General features: G+C 41.9%; 2 protein-coding genes across 5 annotated transcripts in view; one reads left to right on the plus strand and one right to left on the minus strand.

The window, feature by feature from the left end:
• Window positions 1-3,503, plus strand: part of LMBR1 (limb development membrane protein 1) — a 146,423-nt gene extending 142,920 nt beyond the window's left edge. For both annotated transcript variants that reach the window (XR_013353109.1, XM_077849526.1), the window contains one exon: window positions 2,579-3,503. Coding sequence is in view for 1 of the 2 variants with exons in the window: in XM_077849526.1 (XP_077705652.1) it covers window positions 2,579-2,589 (11 nt within the window). In the remaining variant the exon portion in view is untranslated. The remainder of the gene's footprint in view (window positions 1-2,578) is intronic.
• A 13,409-nt stretch (window positions 3,504-16,912) lies between these two features.
• The window catches only part of RNF32 (ring finger protein 32), a 44,900-nt gene continuing 37,488 nt past the window's right edge, over window positions 16,913-24,324 (minus strand). For 2 of the 3 annotated variants that reach the window (XM_077849518.1, XM_077849519.1), the window contains exons 8-9: window positions 19,428-19,595; window positions 17,817-18,699 (exon numbers count right to left, since the gene is read on the minus strand). In XM_077849518.1, coding sequence (XP_077705644.1) covers window positions 18,448-18,699; window positions 19,428-19,595 — 420 coding nt within the window. In that variant the 3' untranslated portion in view covers window positions 17,817-18,447. Of the gene's footprint in view, window positions 17,081-17,816; window positions 18,700-19,427; window positions 19,596-24,324 lie in introns of those variants that run through there. The other variant, XM_077849520.1, reaches the window with a different exon arrangement.

A 24,324-nucleotide genomic window follows, 5' to 3' on the forward strand; every position in this document is an offset into this window, starting at 1 on the left:
CTGCAAAAATTGGAATTAAAATCAGTTGAAATTGCTGGAACTCTAAAAAATGGATTATAAAATTTCAAAACTAGATGGTTGATCCATATTTCTTAGAGAAATAGAGCTGGGACCTAGTATTAAAGAGAAGTTACTTCCTATTCTGTGTAATTCAGTTAAGTAAGTGTTTTCAAGTTCACGTGATCAAATAGGAAATTCAGACAAAATCCAGTTATTTTTTTTTTAAGATTTTATATATTTATTCATGAGACAGAGAGAGAGAGAGAGGCAGAGAAAGAGGCAGGCTCCATGTGGGGAGCCCGATGTGGGACTCGATCCTGGGACTCCAGGATCATGCCCTGGGCTGAAGGCAGGCACTCAACAGCTGAGCCACCCAGGCATCCCAGAATCCAGTTATTCTTGAATGTGGTTTTGGTCTTATGTTCTTCCTAAACATACTGGAAAAGTCAAATTCACAAGCATGGGTTATGAAAAGTAGAGCAGCAGCACCTGATGTGTATGATTCCTGACGACTAGTGTCAACAGAAAGATCTTCAGTGTCTGAATGAGAGGACGTAGAGATTTAAATGTGAATCTGAGGAAGAAAGTTTGATCAGTTACTAAAAATCCTATGTGAATGTATGAATGTCTTCTCTCTTGCAAAGCTCTTAGTAAAAGATGTACTGCTTACCAGCAGTGGCCCCTCAGAACCCAGGACATGCTATAGAATTGAGCGGCTGTAGCTGTCATACTGTGTAGCTGTAGCTATTGTATCATATTGAATGGCTGTAAGTACTAACAAAATAGCCTTTTACATATATCTTAGCACATTGTTTTGTTATTGCTTTAGAAACCTGTGGTGAAAAACTTCTCTTTTTCTGTATTCTCAAATACTTCACTTGTGTATGTGTGTGTGTGTGTGTGGGGGGTTTCTACACCGAGCTATCTTCCCAGTTCTCTGTGGATACCACATCAGTGTGCTGGTTTGATTTACTTCTGACACTATATGGAGTTAGTGTAGATGCTACAGGTTAAGGACTCAGTCCCACAAGACTGACTCCCCACCCCTTGCTTCAGATGCCGGTCCCATGTCTGGGCTGTCCCATGTGCTTTGCCCACCCAGCTATAAATCAGTGGTTCCCAGCACCCCCTGGTTCAGTGATGTGCTAGAGCTGCACACAGAACTCTGCCAAACAATTGATTTACTAGATCGCCTATTTATTACAGAGCATAGACTCCGGAGCACCAGATGGAGCTGATGCCTGGGGCCAGGTATGGAGGTGGTCGCAGAGCTTCATGCCCTCTTTCCAGGGGTGCCAGCTGGGAAGCTCTCTGAATTCCTTCAGTTTGGGTTTTGGGGTTTTTTTTATGGAAACTTCACTATATAGACATGATTGATTAAAGGATTGGCCATTAGTGATTAGCTCAGCCTCCAGACCTTCCCCACTCCCCAGAGGCCAGAAGGGTGGGACGGAAAGTTGTTGCTTCCACTGGCCATCATTAGGGGCTTTCCAAAAGACAACATTAACATCAGCTCAGGTGTGGTTGAAAGGGGCTTCTCAGGAATATCAAAAGACACCTTGATCTTATCATTTAGGAAATTCCACAGGTTTTTGCTCTGTGCCAGGAGTGGGGAGGAAGACCAAATATATGTTTCTTATTATAAATTACTTGGACAGGCTTGGTTTGGAGCAGTAGCTTGTATCAGGCTACCCAGTACCACTGTTTACTGAAGTCTTGGATCAAAGAAGTGCACATTTTCAGACTACTTCCAAAAAGACTCTATCAGTATATACTCTCATCAACAGCATATAAAGATGTTTTTCTAGCTAACACTGCATTTTGCCAGTCTTTTACATTAGCGCCAGCCTGAGAAGCAAATATTTATTTTTCTTTGCATTTTTAATAACTATTGGGGGGGACTTAAAAAATTTTATCAGCGGGATCCCTGGGTGGCGCAGCGGTTTGGCGCCTGCCTTTGGCCCAGGGCGCGATCCTGGAGACCCGGGATCGAGTCCCACATCCGGCTCCTGGTACATGGAGCCTGCTTCTCCCTCTGCCTGTGTCTCTGCCTCGCTCTCTCTCTCTGTGACTATCATGAATAAATAAAAATAAAATCTTTAAAAAAGAAAAAAAAAATTTTATCAGCTATTTTTCTACTTTTGTGAATTATCATTAAATATACTTAGCCTATTTTTCTTCTGGTATTTTATAATTTTGTTGTTTTATAAAAACTGTATATTATAGATATTAAATGTCTTTCTGATGTGTGTATTTTTCCTGATTATTCTTTTAACTTTCCGCATTGTTTTTGTGGGGGTTTTTTTGTGTGTGTGTCATACTTAGGCTTTCCCTATCCTAAGACTTTCAAAAATATTCCCCAATATTTACCCCTACCTACTTGAGATATAATTCACATATTATAAAATTCACTCTGAAAGCATATGATTTATTGATGTTTAGTGTATTCCCAGGGTGGTGCGCCCATCACCACCATGTAGTCCTAGATCATTTTCATTACCCCAAACCTAACTACTTTTATGTCTTTTTTTTTTTTCATAATTCATCAACACTTTATCTGGATTTATCTTGTTGAAAGGAATGAGATAATGGTTGTGCAGACATGTCACTGGCCACACAGCAACCATTAATGCCAGGCAACACAGCTCCAGTTTTATTCAGAGTGGCAGTGTGCCCAGCTTCCCTTGCAGGTAGGTGTGGCCATGTGACTTGGATCTGACCTGGGACTTGATTCAGACTATCCTGTGGGACCTCCAGAAAGATAACTTGGAAGAAGCCAGTCAGCCAGAAGAAGCACTACCACCGCCCCCCGCCCCCCAATCCTCTCTTGCTGATGATGCTGTGAATGGGACAGGATGTGACAACTGGGACTCCAAGAGCCACTTCACATTGTAAATTGCCTGTGAAGACAGCTGAAAGAATTTGGATGCCCACTGAGTGCACAGCTGCCCTACAATCCCTCCTTGGCTTCTGTGAAGATGGAAGCTCCTTGAGTATCCAGATTGCTGCCTTCAGGTCTGATAGGAGTGACTGAATGCAATATTAACCTCTCCTTGACTAGTTTTATTGTTTTCCCAAATGACAGGCCAGTGTAACAGAACTATATATGAAACAGTATGTGTGATTTCAGTGCTGTTTGTATGAATCAAATGTCCATAAAAATTGAACTTTTTTCTAAATTTTATATTCTAAATCCTCTAATTAATGTATCTCATAAACTGATTTTGAAGAATAACCTCTCTGTTATTGTACCAAACACTAATCTTGTGTTTTGAATTAATACTTAAATTTACTTTTGCCTTCTGAGGTTCTTGTCAGTGACTCATTCTACTGTCTTTAAACCTCCAGTTAATGTGGTAATTTTACCATATACACTTGAATTATAATTTGGAAGATGTATTCTTTCAGACAGATTAGCATTCACGTTGGCAAAGAAAGTTCTTATTCACAAAACATCTCAGAGACAGTTGAAAAAATTTGAATAAAATCTGTAGATTAGTTAACACGTATCATTGTCAATTTCTGGTTTGGATAATTTTACTATGGCATGATGACAGGGGAAGCTGGTGAAGGCTATATGGATATTCTATTTATGCAACTGTTTAATCGTTTGCAACAATTTAAGTGTTTAAAAATCCCAGAGACATTGTATAACAAAGAATTACGCTGTAAAATAATTATGCTTGGTTCTGAAACTCTTACCTAAAAATTTTGACTCTGCAAAGTGCCCTCAAGGATGGAAGCCATGTGCTTGCAGAGGGTGGAACAGAAAGAAGTGTGTGGTCTAGGGGCACAGGTGTCTGTGGTCCCTGACTTGCTCACCTCAGCCCTTAAGTGGTCTAGCTAGGCTGCATCCAGAGATGATCTGTATATTGACAAAAGACAGTGTGCTCCTCACCCACCCCCAGTAAAGGCTTCTACAGGTATTCTTTTGATACTGTATACCAGCTGTTTCCTTGACAAAACTGTAGTGTGTGTGTTTCCATATGTAGGCCTGAGAATCTTGCAGTTTTTCAGCAAAACCCATGGAATATATGTCAAGGACAGTGTAATCTTTGATCTTAGGTCTTTCCCTCTCTAGACAGAAATAGGTCATACCATAGGCTTATACATTTAATATTACTCCTGATTATTGGGACTTAGAGAGAACTTTATCCCATAATGCTATTGTGAGAACCAGAGATAAAACTGAAATATTCTCACACCATTTTAGGTAAGTTAGATATATATCTACACCCCTGCAGAAAGCAGTAAGCAAGCATGTGATAGGGTTCAGGACACACTACTCTCACATGTGGCACATTGGCATATTGAATATTTTAAGCTGAACGAGTTTGAGGTTTACCCTTCTTCGCTAAAACAGGCCCTAAGACCCTCTTGTGAGAGACATTCTCCTTATACCCAGAGGAGAGGAGCATCCTTATTTCAGAGAATCCTAACAGGCCTTGCTGAGTTCCCCAACTTACACACTTACCTCATACTCCTTAACCTATCCTGTTTCCCACAACTGCCTACTCTTCATCAGATGTAGTAGAAAATAGGTCCATTTCTTTGGGTCTTCATTTCTTTATGAAGGCTCCCATGTCATGTAATACTTGTACTAAATGTATTTGTGTGCATTTCTCCTGTTAAGCAGTCTTTGTCAGTTTAATTTTTAGACCCAGCCAGGGATCCAAGAGGGTCAAAGAAGACTTTTTCTTCCCCTTTGCTGCCTTTTAACGCAGTTAATATTTTTATCTTGATCCAAGATGGATCCAAACAGCTGTTCTTGCTACCTAATTGTTGGCTACTGTTCAGCTATGTTAAAATTAAATTGTTTGGGGGTGGGGGGTATTTCCCAACTTTTAATAATCACATCCACCAAGTTACTTCAAATTATCTTAGTTAAATGGTTTTAGAAAATTACATTAAGAAGTAGTGTTATTAAAAGCCAGTTATGGGGGGATCCCTGGGTGGCTCAGCGGTTTAGCACCTGCCTTTAGCCCAAGGCGCGATCCTGGAGTCCTGGGATCGAGTCCCATGTCGGGCTCCCAGCATGGAGCCTGCTTCTCCCTCTGCCTGTGTCTCTGCCTCTCTCTCTCTCTCTCTCTCTCTCTATCATAAATAAATAAACAAATCTTAAAAAAATAAAAGACAGTTATGTTATGGATGTTTACTGGGATATCATCGTGATAATCCATCTAAAAGAAAACTTTTCAAGCCCTGAATATATTGGTTTCATTGTAGGGAGTTGATCTTCGTGGTCTTCCCCCCGCCCACCCCAGTGTGTCTGTGTAATATACAGATGGCAAACAAGTGGCCTGGGGGCTGTGCTCACCTCAAAGCATGATTTTACCAGTTCAACATTTTAAAAATTTAGTCAATATTAACAAATCACAAAAATATCATAATACCATAGCTGTTTTAGTTTATAGCTGTAACCTCAGTGTCTTTTTAAAATTGAAATATCATTGTCATACAACATTATATTAACTTCAGGTGCATAACATGATGATCTAACAACATATAATGAAATGATCACCACCGTAAGTTAGTGAACATCCACCACCACACGGCTACACATCTTTTTTTCCTTGTGATGAGAGCTTTGAAGATTTACTCTTGGCAGCCTTCAAATACACAATACAATATTGTTAACTATCATAGCCATGCTGTATATTGCATCAGCAGGACTTATTTTATAACTGGAAGTTTGTACCTTTGATCACTTTCACCCATTTTACCCACTCCCTACTTTAGGCAACCGCCAATCTATGTTCTCTGTTACTATGTATTTTTTTAGATTCTACATATAAGAGAGATCACATGGTATTTGTCTTTCTCTGATTTTATTTCATTTAGCATGATGCCTTTGAGGTCCATCTGTGTCCCAAACAACAGGATTTGCCCCTTTAATATAGCTGCATAATATTCCAGTGTGTGTTTTATGTATATAGATAGAGATATCACATTTTAAAAATCTATTTATCTATTGATAGACATTTGGGTTATTTCCATATCTTGGCCATTGTGAATAATTCAGTAAACACAGGCATGCTAATATCTTTTTGAATGTTTGTTTTCATTTCCTTTGGATAAATACACAGAAGTGGAATTGCTGAATCATATAGTAGTTCTATTTTTAATTATTTGAGGACCCTCCATACTGCTTTCCACAGTGGCTGCACCAGTTTGCATTCCCACCAACAGCATGTTTTCATGTGCCTGTTGACCATCTGTATGTCTTTGGGAAAGTGTCCATTCAGATTTGCCCTTTTTAAAATTGGATTATGTGTTTTGCTCTTAGGTTGTATGAGTTCCTTACATAGTTTGGATATTAACCCTGTAGCAGGTATATGATTTGCAAATATTTTTCTCCCATTCCGTTTTGTTGATTGTGGGTTTTATTTATTTATTTATTTTCTCTACAGAAGCTTTTTTGTTTGATGCAGTCCCACTTATTTTTGCTTTTGCTGCCTTTGCTGTTGGTGTCAAATCCAAAAAATCGCCAAGACTAACATCAAAGAGCGTACCACCTATGTATTCTTCTAGGAAGTTTATGGTTTCAGGTCTTAGGTTCAAGTCTTTAATCCATTGAGTTGATTTGTGTGTCTGGTATAAGATAGTGGCCCAGTTTCATTCCTCTGCACATGTCTGTCCAGTTTCCCAGCACCATTTGTTGAAGAGAATGTTCTTTCCCCGTGGCATATTCTTGGCTTCTTTGTCATAAATTAATTGACTGTGTGTGTGTGTGTGTGTGTGTGTGTGTGTGTGTATCTGTTTCTGGGCTATTTCACTGATATATTTTTATGCCAATACCATATTGCTGTCAGTGTCAAAAGATTAAATATCTTTTGATTGAGAGATATTCTTTTGAAGTATTAGAAAATCTGACAACATTAAGTTCTACAGTTTGGAATCAACCCAATAATAACTGCTTTTTTCACTAATCTGTTACCTGGTTGACTGCAGAGGCATTTGAGTTTGCCTAGTTTGCTAGAATAAGAGATCAGATCCACACATTATTTATTTGTATTTTTGTTAACATTTTTTTAAGTATAGTTGACACACAATGTTACATTAGTATCAGGTACACAGCTTTAGCTACCATCAGTCCCCATCATGCCATTGACTGTATTCTCTATGCTGTGTTATTTCTTTTAAATGGAAATTCTGGTGCTGCTAGTGGCTCACCTCAGGGAAGAGTAAGGACAGCTCTGTCTGCAGGTGCCCTTTATAAGCTTTCAGCTTTTCCAGGAAGTAGTTAACTATATTTAACATGCTGTTGTTGTCTATTAAGGTATATCAATTTATATGCAGATTGTCTTATATGAAAGAAGCAAACAGTCCTGGTACTTATTAGGGAGTAAATTAGAAACTTACTGTTCACCAGTATTTATCAAAACAGCACTAGAAATGACTTTCCATCAGAATTACTTGAAGTATACACAGTCAGTACACCCTTACAGATATTCTGGTCAAGCAAGCCATATACACCACAGAGAGCATCTCCACTAGACTACATCAGAGCGAACTTCACAGAAATTGCTGTCATTGACCATGGTGTGGCCATTATACTGAGGAACATTTTACAGATTTGTCCCATGAAACTCACCACTGTATATCTGAAGGGACACCAGAGTGAACACCATTTTATTTATTGTGTCATATAATTTTGTCCTTATGGTAAAATTCATGTCTGAGTATGAGCAATGGTTGTCCGTGAGATGGGAATACATATCAATGTGAATGGTGTGCTCCCCCATAGCAGGGTCTGGACCCCTGTAGTGCTAAGGGGCTGCCTGTAAGCATATGGCCTTGGCATAGGCACTCAGGCAGATCTGAAGCGACAGTGGCTGGAAGATGTCCGCTCTCTAATTCCTCACAGTCGATTCTCTTGAAACGAGATCCGTGGGGTGCTCCTCCACGGCCACCCCAGTGAACAGTTTGAGAAACAGAAGGGAGGAGACACTTTTCTAAAAAAAAATAATTGTCATTCTTCTCCTAACATTTGTCTTGTTTTTAACTCGTGGACATGATGAACTGTGTAACAGATATGAGTGTCCCTTTCAAGTTCCCTACCAAGAGGCTCAGAACCCAATGTGGAGTGCTCCCAGAGCAGACAGCTCAGCCTCCTTCCTGCCTGTCTTTGTTCCCATTCTTGTTTCTTTCTCTTCTTTGGGTCCACCTTAGTTTGTGCTTTCTTGTATTCATCACAACTCTTTGGTTTCAGGTACCAGAAACCAAATTCACAAAGCTCAGGGAACATATCTGGATCTAATGCACAGTTTGGAGCTGAACCCACTGCAGACCTGCCAAGCCCCATCCAACAAACAGGAAATAAGAGCTTGTTGTTTTAACAGGACTGATAAATCCTATTCCCTGATACCCTGAAACAAAACTGGAATGTACTGATCAGAATGGTAATAAACTAAGTGCCCAACCGCTGGGAAATATAAACATGATTATGATGATGGATTTAAATAGCATCACAGGAGTTTCCTTTCCCACATCCTTCACTGATGCCCTGCTTCTTGGGGGCCCCAACTCTTTCTTGGTCAGTGACCCAGTTTTTACATAAGAGAATTGAGGCTGAGCTGTAATTGTATGGAAGTCTGCATGGTTTTTGTGACTTAACCTGAAAATGTGTCATCATCATCATCAAACTTCCAGAGAAGCAGCTACTGCACTGAAGACCGTGTTTATTCTGTGGTTGAGATTTGGGTCTCCCAAGCCTTTGATGGGAATCATTCCAGAGGGTTTTCAATAAGAAAATGACCTGATTTGAGGCGGGGCAAGATGGCGGAGGAGTAGGGGTTCTCAACTCACCTGGCCCCACCAACTTACCTAGATAAGTTTTTGTATATTTTTTTATTGGAGTTCGATTTGCCAACATATAGTATAACACCCAGTGCTCATCCCGTCAAGTGCCCCCCTCAGTGCCCGTCACCCAGTCACCCCAACCCCCCGCTCACCTCCCCTTCCACTACCCCTTGTTCATTTCCCAGAGTTAGGAGTCTCTCATGTTCTGTCTCCCTCCCTGATATTTCCCACTCATTTTCTCTCCTTTCCCCTTTAATCCCTTTCACTATTTTTTATATTTCCTGTATGAGTGAAACCATGTAATGTTTGTCCTTCTCTGGTTGACTTACTTTACTCCGCATAATACCCTCCAGGTCCCTCCACGTCGAAGCAAATGGTGGGTATCTGTCGTTTCTAATGGCTGAGTAATACTCCATTGTATACATAGACCACATCTTCTTTATCCATCATCTTTCGAAGGACACCAAGGCTCCTTCCACAGTTTGGCTATTGTGGACATGGCTGCTGGAAACATCGGGGTGCAGGTGTCCCAGCGTTTCACTGCAACCTAGATAACTTTCAAATCATCCTGAAAACCTACGAATTCGACCTGAGATTTAGAACAGCTGGAATGCTACAGAGAAAGGTGTTCGCTTCTAACAAGGTAGGAAGGTTGGGGGTGGGGAAAGAATAAATTGGGGGAGCCCCCTGCCCCTCCAGGAGCAGGGCTAAGGCCTGTGGGAAAGCCTCTGGGACAGGAAAGCCCAGCCCCGGAGAAGCAGAAACTTTAAAAGTCCGCACCGGATTCTTCCCGGATAAAGGTGCTCAGCAGGTAAATCAAGCAGAATCGCTGGAGGGGCAGTGGAGCCTCGAGGTTCCCGGAGTCACTAATAAAGGGAGTGCACCCGGGGGACAGTGCGCCACACACTGCGGGCCGAGCTGGTAAAGGGCTGGAGCGCTCGCTCAGCGGGGCGTCCGGGAGAAGCCGGTCTGTCAGGGGGCTGCGCCCTGCTGCCTTCGGGAGCCATGCACCCAGGAGCATGATTCCAGCGGCACAGGCCCCGGATCCCAAGGTGTCAGGGGACACAGCCCACAATCCTGCATTGCCCCGGGACAGGCGAAGGCGGGGAGGGCAGAGGACCGTGAGGACTCTCCTGCCGCTGGGCGCCCCCAAGCTGTGCAGATCAGCGCCCCCCGCTGCCCCGGGAGCATCTAGGCCAGTGTGGACTGGGAGCTGCAGGTGGTTACTGGGGGAGCTGACTGCAGAGCTGGAAATCTGGCCGCCACCAGTGTTGTTGCTCCTCCTTGTTTCACCGTGTGTCTGGGAGAGGTGAGGCCACCGGGAACAGAGGCCTCACGGGGTAAACAGCTCCCACTGAGCCCGGCACCCGGCAGGGTGTGGGGCATCTCCCCGGGGTACACACACCTGAGAGTCAGCACAGCAGACCTTCCCCCAGAAGAACAACTGGAAGAACAGGGGAAGAGCAACTTCTTGACCAGGCAGCTCTGGAAAGCCCCAGGGCAGTTTGAGGGATTTACAGATATAGAACTAGAAGATACCCCTCCTATTTTTTTTCTTTTTTCCAGTGCAACTCGTTTTTATATCAGACTGTAAATTTCCATTTTTTTCTCTTTTCCCACCTTAACTACAATATTTTACCACCTCTTCATATTTAAATTTCTTCCTTTTTGACTTTAATATTTCTACAATTACAGGTCCTAGATATATTTTCCACTTCTAGATTTCCTTCAACATACTCAACTTAATTTGGAGAGATATACACGATATGGTTTTTATGTTTTGTGTTTTTTGTTTTCTCTGCCTCATTTTGTTCTACAATGGCAGAAGTTAATACCTTCTAAAACATGACCAGCATGCACCCAGAACCAAGTGGTATACCGTGCTGGTTCATTCTGTGAGATTCCTCATTCCCATTCTGCCCCCCTCTTTTATCTCATTTATGTTTTGGTGGTCAATGGTGGGGCCTTCTACAAGTATTTCTGGTTTATATAAATTTGAGACTGAGCATCTTCTAACATACAGAACTTAAGTATACTCAGAACCAAGAGGATCACCCCCTAGGAGCCCTGAGGTAGATTACATTCTCCCTCCACTACAGCTTCTTCACCACCACCATTTCCCAGTCTCCCCTGCCCTTTTTTTTCTTTTTTTTCCCCCTCTTTACTTTTGCTTTTTTTCCCCTTTTCTTTTTTTCCCCTCTTCTTTGGGATTCTTGGCCTTTTATTTTTTACCACTTCATTTTAAAATTTGTTTTTCACTTAGTGGTCCTTTTGTTTTATTTCATTCTGATCTTTTTTTCAATTTCTGGTCTCTGAACTCGGCAGAATCATCTAGGGTGAAATTTCTTAGGTTGTGGTTGATATTCTTGACTCAGCCAGCTCATACAGCCACTCTGCACTGGGCAAAATGACTAGACGGAAGAACTCACCACAAAAGAAAGAATCAGAAACAATACTCTCTGCCATAGAGTTACAGAATTTGGATCACAATTCGATGTCAGAAAGCCAATTCAGAAAAACAATTAGACAGCTACTAGTGGCTCTGGAAAAAAAGCATAAAGGAATCAAGAGACTTCATGACTGCAGAATTTAGATCTAATCAGGCCAAAATTAAAAACCAATTAAATGAGATGCAATCCAAACTGGAGGTCCTAATGATGAGGGTTAATGAGATAGAAGAAAGAGTGAGTGACATAGAAGACAAGTTGATAAAAAGGAAGAAAGCAGAGGAAAAAAGAAAATTAAAAGACCACGAGGAAAGATTAAGGGAAATAAATGATGCCTCAGAAGGAAAAATCTGTGTATAACTGGGGTTCCAGAGAACGCCAAGAGGGCCAGAGGGCAGAAAGTATATTTGAACAAATCATAGCTGAGAACCTTCCTAATTTGGGAAGGGAAACAGGCATTCAGATCCAGGAGATAGGTGCCCCCCCAAATACAATAAAAACCGTTCAACACCTCAACATTTAATGGTGAAACTTGCAAATTCCAAAAATAAAGAGAAAATCCTGAAAGCATGAGAGACAAGAGATCCCTAAATTATATGGGGAGAAATATTAGATTAACAGCAGACCTCTCCACAGAGACCTGGCAGGCCAGAAAGGGCTGGCAGGATATATTCAGGGTCCTAAATGAGAAGAACCTGCAGCCAAGAATACTTTATCCAGGAAGGCTCTCATTCAGAATAGAAGGAGAGATAAAGAGCTTCCAAGATAGGCAGAAACTGAAAGAATATGTGACCACCAAACCAGCTCTGCAAGAAATATTAAGGGGGACCCTGTAAAAGAAAGAGGAAGCCCAAAGAAATAATCCACAAGAACAGGGACTGAATAGGTATTACGATGACACTAAATTCATATATTTAAATAGTAACTCTGAATGTGAATGGGCTAAATGATCCCATCAAAAGACACAGGGTTTAAGACTAGATAAAAAAGCAAGACCCATCTATTTGCTGTCTACAAGAGACTCATTTTAGACCTAAGGACACCTCCAGCCTGAAAATGAAAGGTTGGAGAACCATTTACCATTCAAATGGCCCTCAAAAGAAATTTGGGGTAGTAATTCTCATATCAGATAAAGTTTATCCCAAAGTCTATAGTAAGAGATGAAGAAGGACACTATATCATGCTTAAAGGGTCTATCCAACAAGAAGACCTAACAATCATGAATATTTATGCCCCGAATGTGGGAGCTGCAAGGATATCAATCAATTAATAACCAAAGTTAAGACATACTTAGATAATAATACACTAATATAGGAGACTTCAACACGGCGCTTTCTGCAAATGACAGGTCTTCTAAGCACAACATCTCCAAAGAAACAAGAGCTTTAAATGATACACTGGACCAGATGGAATTCACAGATATATACAGAACTTTGCATATGAATGCAACTGAATACAGATTCTTCTCAAGTGCACATGGAACTTTCTCCAGAATAGACCACATACTGGGTCACAAATCAGGTCTCAACTGATACCAAAAGATTGGGATTGTCCCTTGCATATATTCAGACTGCAATGCTTTGAAAATGGAACTCAATCACAAGAAGACATTTGGAAGAAACTCACACGTGGAGTTAAAGAGCATCCTGTTAAAAGATGAGTGGGTCAACCAACCAGTAAATTAGAGAAGAATTAAAAAGATTCATGGAAACTAATGAAAATGCAAGACGCAAACATTCTCAACAAGATACTAGCCAATAGGATCCAACAGTACATTAAGATTAGTCACCATGACCAAGTGGGATTTATCCCTGGGATGCAAGTTGGGTTCAACACTTGTAAAACAATCAACGTGATAGATCATATCAACAAGAGAAAAAACAAGGACCATATGATCAGGAACATGACAGGGATGTCCACTCTCACCACTGGTATTCAACACAGTACTAGAAGTCCTAGCCTCAGCAATCAGACAACAACAAAAAAATAAAAGGCATTCAAATTGGCAAAGAAGTCAAACTCTCCCTCTTCACAGATGACATGATACTGTACATAGAAAACCCAAAAGACTCCACCCCAAGACTGCTAAAGCTCATACAGCCATTTGGCAGTGTGGCAGGATACAAAATCAATGCCCAGAAGTCAGTGGCATTTCTATACACTAACAATGAGACTGAAGAAAGAGAAATTAAGGAGTCAATCCCATTTACAATTGCACCCAAAACATAAGATATCTAGGAATGAACCTAACCAAAGAGGTAAAGGATCTATACCCTAAACTACAGAACACTTCTGAAAGACATTGAGGAAGACACAAAGAGATGGAAAAATATTCCATGCTCATGGATTGGAAGAATTAATATTGTGAAAATGTCAATGCTACCCAGGGCAATTTACACATTTAATGCAATCCCTATCAAAATACTACCATAGACTTTCTTCAGAGAGTTGGAACAAATAATCTTATGATTTGTGTGGAATCAGAAAAGACCCCGAATAGCCAGGGAAATTTTGAAAAAGAAAACCATAGCTGGGGGCATCACAATGCCAGATTTCAGGTTGTACTACAAAGCTGTGGTCATCAAGACAGTGTGGTACTGGCACAAAAACAGACACATAGATCAATGGAACAGAATAGAGAATCCAGAAGTGGACCCTCAACTTTATGGTCAACTAATATTCGACAAAGCAGGAAAGACTATCCACTGGAAAAAAGACAGTCTCTTCAATAAATGGTGCTGGGAAAATTGGACATCCACATGCAGAAGAATGAAACTAGACCACTCTCTTGCACCATACACAAAGATAAACTCAAAATGGATGAAAGATCTAAATGTGAGACAAGATTCCATCAAAATCCTAGAGGAGAACACAGGCAACACCCTTTTTGAACTTGGCCACACCAACTTCTTGCAAGATACATCCATGAAGGCAAGGGAAATAAAATAAAAAATGAACTATTGGGATTTCGTCAAGATAAAAAGCTTCTGCACAGCAAAAGAAACAGTCAACAAAACTAAAAGACAACCTACAGCATGGGAGAAGATATTTGCAAATGACGTATCAGATAAGGGGCTAGTTTCCAAGATCTATAAAGAACTTATTAAACTCAACACCAAAGAAACAAATAACCCAATCATGAAATGGGCAAAAGACATGAACAGAAATCTCACAGAGGAAGACATAGACATGGCCAACATGCACATGAGAAAACGCTCTGCATCACTTGCCATCAGGGAAATACAAATCAAAACCACAATGAGATACCACCTCACGCCAGTGAGAATGGGGAAAATTAACAAGGCAGGAAACCACAAATGTTGGAGAGGATGTGGAGAAAAGGGTACCCTCTTACACTGTTGATGGGAATGTGAACTGGTGCAGCCACTCTGGAAAACTGTGTGGAGGTTCCTCAAAGAGTTAAAAATAGACCTGCCCTACGACCCAGCAATTGCACTGTTGGGGATTTACCCCAAAGATACAGATGCAATGACATGCTGGGACACCTGCACCCCGATGTTTCTAGCAGCAATGTCCACAATAGCCAAACTGTGGAAGGAGCCTCGGTGTCCATCGAAAGATGAATGGATAAAGAAGATGTGGTCTATGTATACAATGGAATATTACTCAGCCATTAGGAATGACAAATACCCACCATTTGCTTCAATGTGGATGGAACTGGAGGGTATTATGCTGAGTGAAATAAGTCAATCGGAGAAGGACAAACATTATATGTTCTCATTCATTTGGGGAATATAAATAATAGTAAAAGGGAATATAAGGGAAGGGAGAAGAAGTGTGTGGGAAATATCAGAAAGGGAGACAGAACATAAAGACTTCTAACTCTGGGAAACGAACTAGGGGTGGTGGAAGGGGAGGAGGATGGGGCGTGGGGGTGAATGGGTGATGGGCACTGAGGGGGGCACTTGATGAGATGAACACTCGGTGTTATTCTCTAAGTTGGCAAATTGAACACCAATAAAAAATAAATTTATTATAAAAAAATTAACAAAAAAAAAAAAAGAAAATGCTCCGCATCACTGGCCATCAGGGAAATACAAATCAAAACCACAATGAGATACCACCTCACGCCAGTGAGAATGGGGAAAATTAACAAGATAGGAAACCACAAATGTCGGAGCGGATGTGGAGAAAGGGGAACCCTCTTGCCCTGTTGGTGGGAATGTGAACTGGTGCAGCCACTCTGGAAAACTGTGTGGAGGTTCCTCAAAGAGTTAAAAATAGATCTGCCCTACGACCCAGCAATTGCACTGCTGGGGATTTACCCCAAAGATACAGATGCAGTGAAACGCCGGGACACCTGCACCCCGATGTTTCTAGCAGCAATGTCCACAATAGCCAAACTGTGGAAGGAGCCTCGGTGTCCATCGGAAGATGAATGGATAAAGAAGATGTGGTCTATGTATACAATGGAATATTACTCAGCCATTAGAAACGACAAATACCCACCATTTGCTTCGACGTGGATGGAACTGGAAATTATTATGCTGAGTGAAGTAAGTCAATTGGAGAAGGACAAACATTATATGGTTTCACTCATACGGGGAGTATAAGAAATAGTGAAAGGGATTAAAGGGGAAAGGAGAGAAAATGAGTGGGAAATATCAGAAAGGGTGACAGCACATGAGAGACTCCTACTCTGGGAAATGAACAGCGGTGGTGGAAAGGGAGGTGGGTGGGAGGATGGGGTGACTTGGTGACGGACACTGAGGGGGGCACTTGACGAGATGAGCCCTGGGTGTTATACTATATGTTGGTAAATCGAACTCCAATAAAAAAAATACAAAAAAAAAAAGATAAAATGACCTGATTTGACACAGATTGTCATAGCTACCTGAGACTCATCTCTGAGCTCTCATGAGATTTTCACTGCCCTCATCCCCAGGGAGGACCAATTCCAGATGCCATCCCCACTGATTTTCCTGAGAGTCTATTCACTAATTCCTATGTCAAGTAAAGTACTTGGTTGCACAGAGCAGAAGTGGACTCTGCCCCTAACCAGGAAAAAAAGTTTACTGGAAGGATATATAGCAGCACAGATATCAGTGGGAAAGCTGAATAAATGGGTTCAGAAGGAAGGCAGGAATGCAGTGGGTCTGGGCAGCAAGACCCAGATCATTATGCCCAGGAACAAGCATTGGGATGTGGCCACACACAGTCCTCAGTGGACTCTGTCACTCAGTTACCTGTGCAACCTTGGACTCTCTATCCAGGTTCCAAGATTGGGGCAGTGGAATTAGACTGCACAGGCCTTGGTCACATGGCTCTTCTCTCCTATCAGCCATGGAGGGAGAGACATCTGCCTCATTGGCCTTCTGAGTGGACACCTGAGGTCTGTGAGCAGCTTCTCTCTGCTGTCTCAGGACAGAAGTGCTTACTCCTTGTTTAGAGCACTCTAAGCTTTCTGAGTTACTCTGCCCCCCATCCCCTTCCATAGTCCCACTTTCCATAGTCCTGGAACAGATGATCATCCTGACAGGTCATCAGAAGAACAGCAATAGTTTGACGCTGTATCAGAGGGCTGACATCATTCACCTCACTTCCATCTTGTCATGTAGGCATTTTATCTACAGCTTCATCATCACCAGAAGGTGAGTACAGCACAGTAAGATATTTTGAGAGCCTATGTCCACATGACTTTTATTACAGTACATTGTTCTATTTATTATTAGCTATTGTTAATGTCTTACAAAGCTAATTTATAAATTATACTTTATCATAGGTGTGTGTAGGAGAAAGTGTGGCAGAAAATTAGGGTTTGGTTCCATGTGCGGTTTCCTGCATCCACTGCGGGTCTTGGAACACAGTTCCTATGGATGAGGGGGGACGACTATAACATATTTTGGACAAATTTTTACTTATCCAAACTTTGCAATGGGATACTCCATCATTTAAAAACATGTTTGAGCAAACCCCAATATAAGTGTCATTTATTCATAAGTGATATGTATGTACATACATAGCTATTTGTAAATAAAACATACCAGACTAATATTTTAAAAGGATGAGATCAAAACATAGGAATATACATTTTCTTTCTTTCTGTAAGATATTGGGATTGTCCTATACTCTTGACATATGTGCATCTGGGCTTGGTGACCTGCACCTTTTTCCTGCTGGGCTCTCACTCACTGTCTCTACCCCGTAGTTAGCTATGGCTGTGGTGATGTGCACCCCTATGCCCAAGGCATGGGCCATAAAATGTCTCTGCCTGCCCTTCCCCAGCAATGAGAACATCCACAGACTCAGGGCAGAGGAGCTAGGGAGCCAGAGGACACTTAGCCAGAGGACACTCACCCTACTGCTGATGGGCTGTGGGGTTCAGAAAGAACAGGCTTCTTTGTAGACCACTGAAATGCGGGGCCTTATGTGTTACCTGACCTGTACAACTGTACTTTGCTATTGTCAACAACCAAGTGCCCAGGAAGAGTAAACCAGAGTCAAATGTTTCTGATCAAAGTAGTTTCATAGATTTCTTCTTCATGGACAAGCTAAAATAGTATTATGGCTCTAAGTCATTAAAATGTGATTTACCATCTTCTGGTGTTGAATATCACTGAATATTTTATTTTTATACTTTGGGTTTACATATTTGAAGTGCAATAGTTATTTATCACATGGAAATAAAGCAATTACTACAAAACAAATATTAGGAATGGCAGGAGGTCTAAGACAATTGAAGAATGTTTTTAGGTTACCAGCTTATTGGTCAGACAGTCACTATATATAAGTAGCTGTATACACAGGCTGAGCCTGGAAACAGTGTGCTGTGACCATCCTGGCAGGTCCACCTGGTGCTAGTCAGAACTTCATGGAAATAGGCCAGTTAGTCAGATGACCATGAAAATAAGGGAGCATCTGATCAACTTGAAGTATAGCAAATCACTAAATTATAGAACTTCTGAAACTCAAGTTTTTATCCATTCCTCACTTATTTCAACTGATTAAATCCATCAATTTGAAATTTTTATAAACTAAAGACTAAAACTGGCTAGGTTGCCAGCTTTTAAAATATATTTAGGGTTCCTCTAATATATTTAGACACCTACTAAGAGTATATTTCATTGGAGAAGAGATGACACTATAGCACTTAACCCCAAACTCCTACAATCTGTACAAAATTGAGGTAAATCACCCCCCACCCCAGGAATTATATAATTTTTTCCTGACTGTGAATTCAATATCCAAGAATTTTCTTTTGATAGCAAGAGCGACAGAGAGGACAGGCATGGAAAGGAGAGCAGTCCCCCAAGGAGAACTCCTCCAGAGCAAGGAGACACGTGTGGTGGAACACATGTGAGCAGGACAGGAGGACTGTCTCCCGGGAAGTCTGGCTGCAGCGCATCCCTGATGCATCCTGGTGAGAGTCGCTGCTGGCTGGGAGTGGGGTGAGGCAGATGGGGCACTCATAGGTTTCCCGATGTAGGGCCTGCACCACGAGACGGCAAGTGAGTAGTCATGCAGGTATTAGCTCTGTCATAATGTGAAACTTCCTACATTTAAGTGAGAACTGTATATACCAAGAGACACACATCTTCTAGAAATGAAGTTTCATCCTGTGTTACAGTAACACTAATTATACATATACTGTTACTCTTTTTTTTTTTCATATAATGTTACTCTTTTGGAAAAAGGAAAGGGATAGTAACCACCTGTGATAAGCAATTTTAAAACAAACAAAAATACTTTATAAAATGCTGAACATTAGCGATTAAGATTTCCTTTTAGTTGAGCAATAGAGTGGTCTTTTTCAAAATTCTTGACCCCATGTAGCTGCTAAGCTTCTTTATAAATTTTCCTATTTTTAATGATTTTCTAAGTAAGTTTTTCCTCTGTTGAATTCTCAGTCTCCCTTTCTTCCAGGGCTACTACAGGTGCCAGAGGATGGCAGGCTAGGGCTTGAAGGAAAACCAGGAAGCTACCACAGAGGGCAGTCTTTCCCCTTGGATGTTTTCGTTATTCACAAAAGGGCATCATCAAACCAGTTTCCAACTGAAGGGCCTTGACCTCACCCCAGACTGGATGACAAAGGTTCAGGGTCGAGGCACAGCCAGGGCTGAGAGAATGGGCCTGGCACTGCAGGGTCCCCAAGTCTCCCCCTGACGTCACCCAGACTCCTGGGGGCTCCACTGCTTCCGGTGAGTGACCCACGCCTACCTGTATCTGGATCTTCTCCCAGTCTTCTTCTGTGAGTTCATGACTACACCTGTCTTCCAGTTGCTGAAGAATACTTCGGTTTATGGCCAGGCAGTGGTCAATTTCCGAGAAGAGCTCCTCTATGTCAGTGTTGTAGGAGCACAGGATGCGGTGACTGATTTCTGTGAACTGGAAAGGACACAGAGGCAGCACACTAACGCGCCCAGGGGGAGCTTCTACCTGTAGGTGCCAGGGAAGCTCCTTGAGTCCTGACCACCTTTTAACTAACTTTCCTCAGGTCTCTCCTTTGAATAAGACTTTCTGGAACAAGAGACATATGGGTGTTTACCTAATAAAGCCATGTCCAGATAGCTTATGCAGAGATAATCAACAGAGTCCACCTGGTTGTAAGTCTTGGTTGACAAGAAATACATTGTAATTGAAAGTTGAGAGGGGGCAGCCCCCGTGGCTTAGTGGTTTAGTGCCGCCTTCAGCCCTCGGCGTGATCCTGAAGACCTGGGATCGAGTCCCACGTCTGACTCCCTGCACAGAGCCTGCTTCTCCCTCTGCCTGTGTCTCTGTCTCTGTCTCTCATGAATAAATAGATAAAATCTTTAAAAGAAAAAGTTGAGAGCTAATAAAAGGGAAAAGGAAGTAGGAGAAAGGAATTAGAGCTGCACAGAATTAGTCCCATTTGCCCTGCTCTGGCTGCCTGTACTCTCATCTGTAAATAGGGCTCCATGGTGTATGGCCAGTGCCCCGTGCTCTTACCATCCCTTTCCTTGCCGGCTGTCTTCCCACCATGGTTGCAGATTATGAATGATCATCTTAGCATGACCATAAAAAGAGGGTATTATGCTCAGTGAAATAAATAAGACTGAAAAAGACAGTTACTATATGATTTCATTCATGTGTGGAATCTAAAAACTAATTAATAGGGGGGCACTGGTGGCTCAGGGGCTGAGTGTCTGCCTTCGACTCAGGGCATGACCCAGGGTCCTTGGATTGAGTCCCACATTGGGCTTTCCACAGGGAGCCTGCTTCTCCCTCTGCCTGTGTCTCTGCTTCTCTGTTTTCTTGTGAATAAATAAAATCTTCAAAAAATTAATAAAAAATTAATAAACAAAAAGCAGAACAGACCCATAAATACAGAAGACAAAGTGATGGCTGCCCGAGGGAAAGAGGTTGAAGCAATGGGCAAAATAGGTGAAGGGTTGTGGGAGAGACAAGCTTCTAATCATGGATGAATGGGTCACGGGGATGAAAGGCACAGCATAGGGAATAGTCAATGGTGTTGAAACAGTGTTGTGTGGTGACAGATGGGAGCTACCTTGGGGTGAGCACAGCATAAAGTATAAACTTGAATCAGTAAGTTGTACACCTTAAAATAATGTAACATTCTGTGTCAACTATATTCAAATTAAAAAAAAAACTTTTGGGGATGATCTAGATTTTATTATTTTTCTTTATCTTCTCAAAATAGTGTATAATACACTTAGAAAAAAACCCTTTAAGTAGAATTGTTTTTAGAACTTTCTAAAATGGAAGAGCTAGCTACTCTACATCATTCCTGTCCAAAAGAAATGTAACATGAGCCACATCTGTAATCCTAAAACTTGTAGGAGCCACATTTTTAAAAGTTTGTAAAAGGTGAAATTAATTTTAATATTTTACTTAGCCCAATATATCCAAAATATTATTTCAAAGTATATCAATTGAATAAACTATTGAGATTTTTTTTTTCCTGCTAAGTCTTCAAGCTCCTGTGTGTCCCTAGCATATTTTGATTTGGACTGGCCTTACTTCAGGGACTTGACAACCACACGTGGCAGGTGGTGGCCTGTACTGGACAGTGCAGTCTGATGGCTTGTGCAGACATGTGCTACAAAGAAGCCAGATCACTGAAGAGTGACCACCGTGCTGGAGGCACGAGAGTTAGCTCACCCAGGGCTGTACAGTGGCTCCTCTGTTGAACATCTGAAGACTGATATAAAACAGCAGTGGAGTCATCTGTTCCAAAGGGCCGTGTTGACATCACCTTCTTGCTCTCTGGCTGTCCTTCCCCAGCACAGAGCTATCTGTAGAAGTTGGCATCTCATCTAGAAACCACAGTTCCCATTCATTTTCTCCTGCTAGGTTGGGTGATGTGACATAGCTCTTCCAGTTGGAAATGGGGTCTCTGGGCCGGACACACAGGGGCCCAGGGACAGCAGAGCAAGAGGCTGGAGGGGACAGTGCCTGCATCCTACAGGGTGGCACGTTGCACTTGTGGGTGGGACCAAAGCTCCTACTCTGAGTCACTAAAACTTGGGAGTTACTTGCCCCAGCAGTTAGAAGCCCTCTGATTTAATGGTTATACCTGTCTTGTGTTGTTAGGCTTGGTGAAGTGAACTAAGCCTGTCAGATTCTCAAAAACAAGAAGTTAGGTGAGTGAGTCAGAGGGACGTGTGTTCTAGTCTCCTGGACATCTCGTGTGTGTGTTCTTTGTTTTTATGTGGACCCACCTTGCAGAATATGTGTAAGTCACCTCCAGAGCTACTTCTCCAAGGTCAGACCTCAGTGCCTCGAGGGATGAGGTTACCCTTCCACTTCTTTTCCTCCCCTAAGCAGCCTTGGAGACACACAGGAAGGTCTTTGTCCCTGGCTGTTACAAGAATGAGTGCTGGGCTTCAGGGAAAGGAGATGCTGGGACACAACAGGTGCCCCCATCGCTGATGGCTTGTGGGGGGGTAATTGTGTGTGTGTGAATCTTTCAGGCACCTTTGTTTTGGGGGTTTGCTTGCAATTCTTTTTTAGCCATACAGATGCCCCCTCCCCAGATTAAAATAGTTTGACTTGCAATTTTTCGACTTTACAAAGGTGTAAAAGTGGATGTCTGAATGTGGATCTCTTCTGGGGCTAGTGACACGTGGTCTGATCTCCCCCCATGATGCTGGGTGGTGGCCGCAGCTCCCAGCAGCCAAGCAATCACAAGAGTCAGCATCCGATACACCGACCGCCGTCTGTACCCACACAGCCGTTCTGTCTGTCGCTTTGGGTACAGTGTTCCATGCATTACAGGAGCTACTCGACACTGTCAAATAGGCTTCATGTTACACAGTTTTGTCCAACTGCGGGCTAACGTGAGAGCTCTGAGCACACTTAAAGTGGGCCAGGCTACGGTGTGATGTTTGGTAGGTTTGGTGTGTAAAATGCATTTTTGATTTAATGATAGTTTTGATTTATGATGGGTTTATCAGGATCTAGTGCCATTGTAAGCCAAGGAGCGTCTGCACTTAGAGGCCTGGAGGAAGATGCTCTTCTTTTAGGAATCAAATTCTATTTCACTGACCCTAATTGTAATTGCCAGGCAACTGTGGCTTAACTTAATTTCTTTAACTGACAGTGTATCCTAGGGCTTTGATTTTAATTTTCTTTGTTCTTTGGCCCTTCAGCTATTTGATAATCTCTACATAAAAGATTGAGAGAAGAGTTCCTTACTGCGTAAAAGGGGGGGATTCCTTGGAACTCTGTATGTTGGCCTTCTGACTCATGTTAAATGATCCATATGCTCTGTGAGTTGGGAGTGAAAGTGATTTCCCATATATTCTTGGAATGGAGTATAAGATCTTCTCTTCCTTCAAAATTATGCCTCAGAAAAAAAGAGGTCACATTCTATTCTAGACCTTAGAAAGGATTTCGGGTTATGTGGCATATTCTGAAATTATTTCTGAATACAGAAGTGCCGTCTGGAGAAGATGCATGAGTGTGAATGATTGATTTGGATGCTCATTCTCAAGTGTAGTGCTGGGACCAGTGGCATCCCCAGGAGCTTGTTGGAAATGCTGATTCTCAGCTACACCCCAAAGCTGCTGGGTCAGAACCTCGGCAGTAGCAGCCAGCTGTGTTAGAAATGTCTCCCCAGGGTACTCTGATGCTCGCTCAAGTTTGAGAACTGCTGTTGCAGAAGTTACCTGATTGATTTTAAGAGTCAAAGTTATTTACAAACAGCACTCATCGCCATTCCTGGGGGTGTGCCCTCCCAACTGCGGGTGTTAGGTATCACTATGAGCTTTCAGAGGTCCCTTAGAGAGCAACAGAGTAAATATGGAGATGGAGGGCACACACACACACACACACACACACACGTTATATTAATGCATATGTTGTGTGTGATGATAGATGTATGTATGCCCGGTATCGCTGAAGGCATCCCAGTTGTTCTAACATGTGGGTAAGTTCTTGCAGCTTGAGATAAAGCACTTCCCAGGTGGCCCTGATGAGGACAACCCTAAGTGTCACCTTACCAGGTGCTCCTCCTCCTGCCTTCAACAGTGCTAATGGCACATGCCTTGCTGCTTTCATTACTATAAATCTGGGGGCTGGGATGCTGGACCTTGACACCATACGGTATTTTTCAAGGGTTCCCACTCCATCTTTACATTTCTCAAGGGCCGAGGATGTGCACTGACCATGGCAGGCACTTCAGTGCTTGTTGAAAACATGGCTTTGCCAGTTTTGCAGATGCAGCAAGAAAATCTGGGGAGGATAGATCCTAAGGCTCAGTATGCTAATCTTAATGCTGATAGCAAAACAGTCAATACATGCTTGGGATATGTTACGATATGTGAGAATTATAAACTAATTCTATACTCAAATGTTTGATTTTTCAAAAGATACCTATATAGAAGAAACAGATTTATTGCTTTAGTCATATTCCACAAGTTTTGCTATGTATTTTGCTGCTAATTCTGTTCAAAATACTTTCTAGTTTCCATTTTAATGTTTTCTTTACCAACCAGTTATTTAGAACTGTTTCTGAATTTATGTGTGAGATATTTCTAAGATACTTAAAAATTATTTTAAATTTCTAGCCATGCTCTACACATTTTAATTCTTTACACTGTGACGGGAATGTTCATGGTCACTTTTTATAAGT

The sequence above is a fragment of the Canis aureus genome, chromosome 15, assembly GCF_053574225.1.
Source record: "Canis aureus isolate CA01 chromosome 15, VMU_Caureus_v.1.0, whole genome shotgun sequence".
In the NCBI taxonomy this organism is placed as follows: domain Eukaryota; kingdom Metazoa; phylum Chordata; class Mammalia; order Carnivora; family Canidae; genus Canis; species Canis aureus.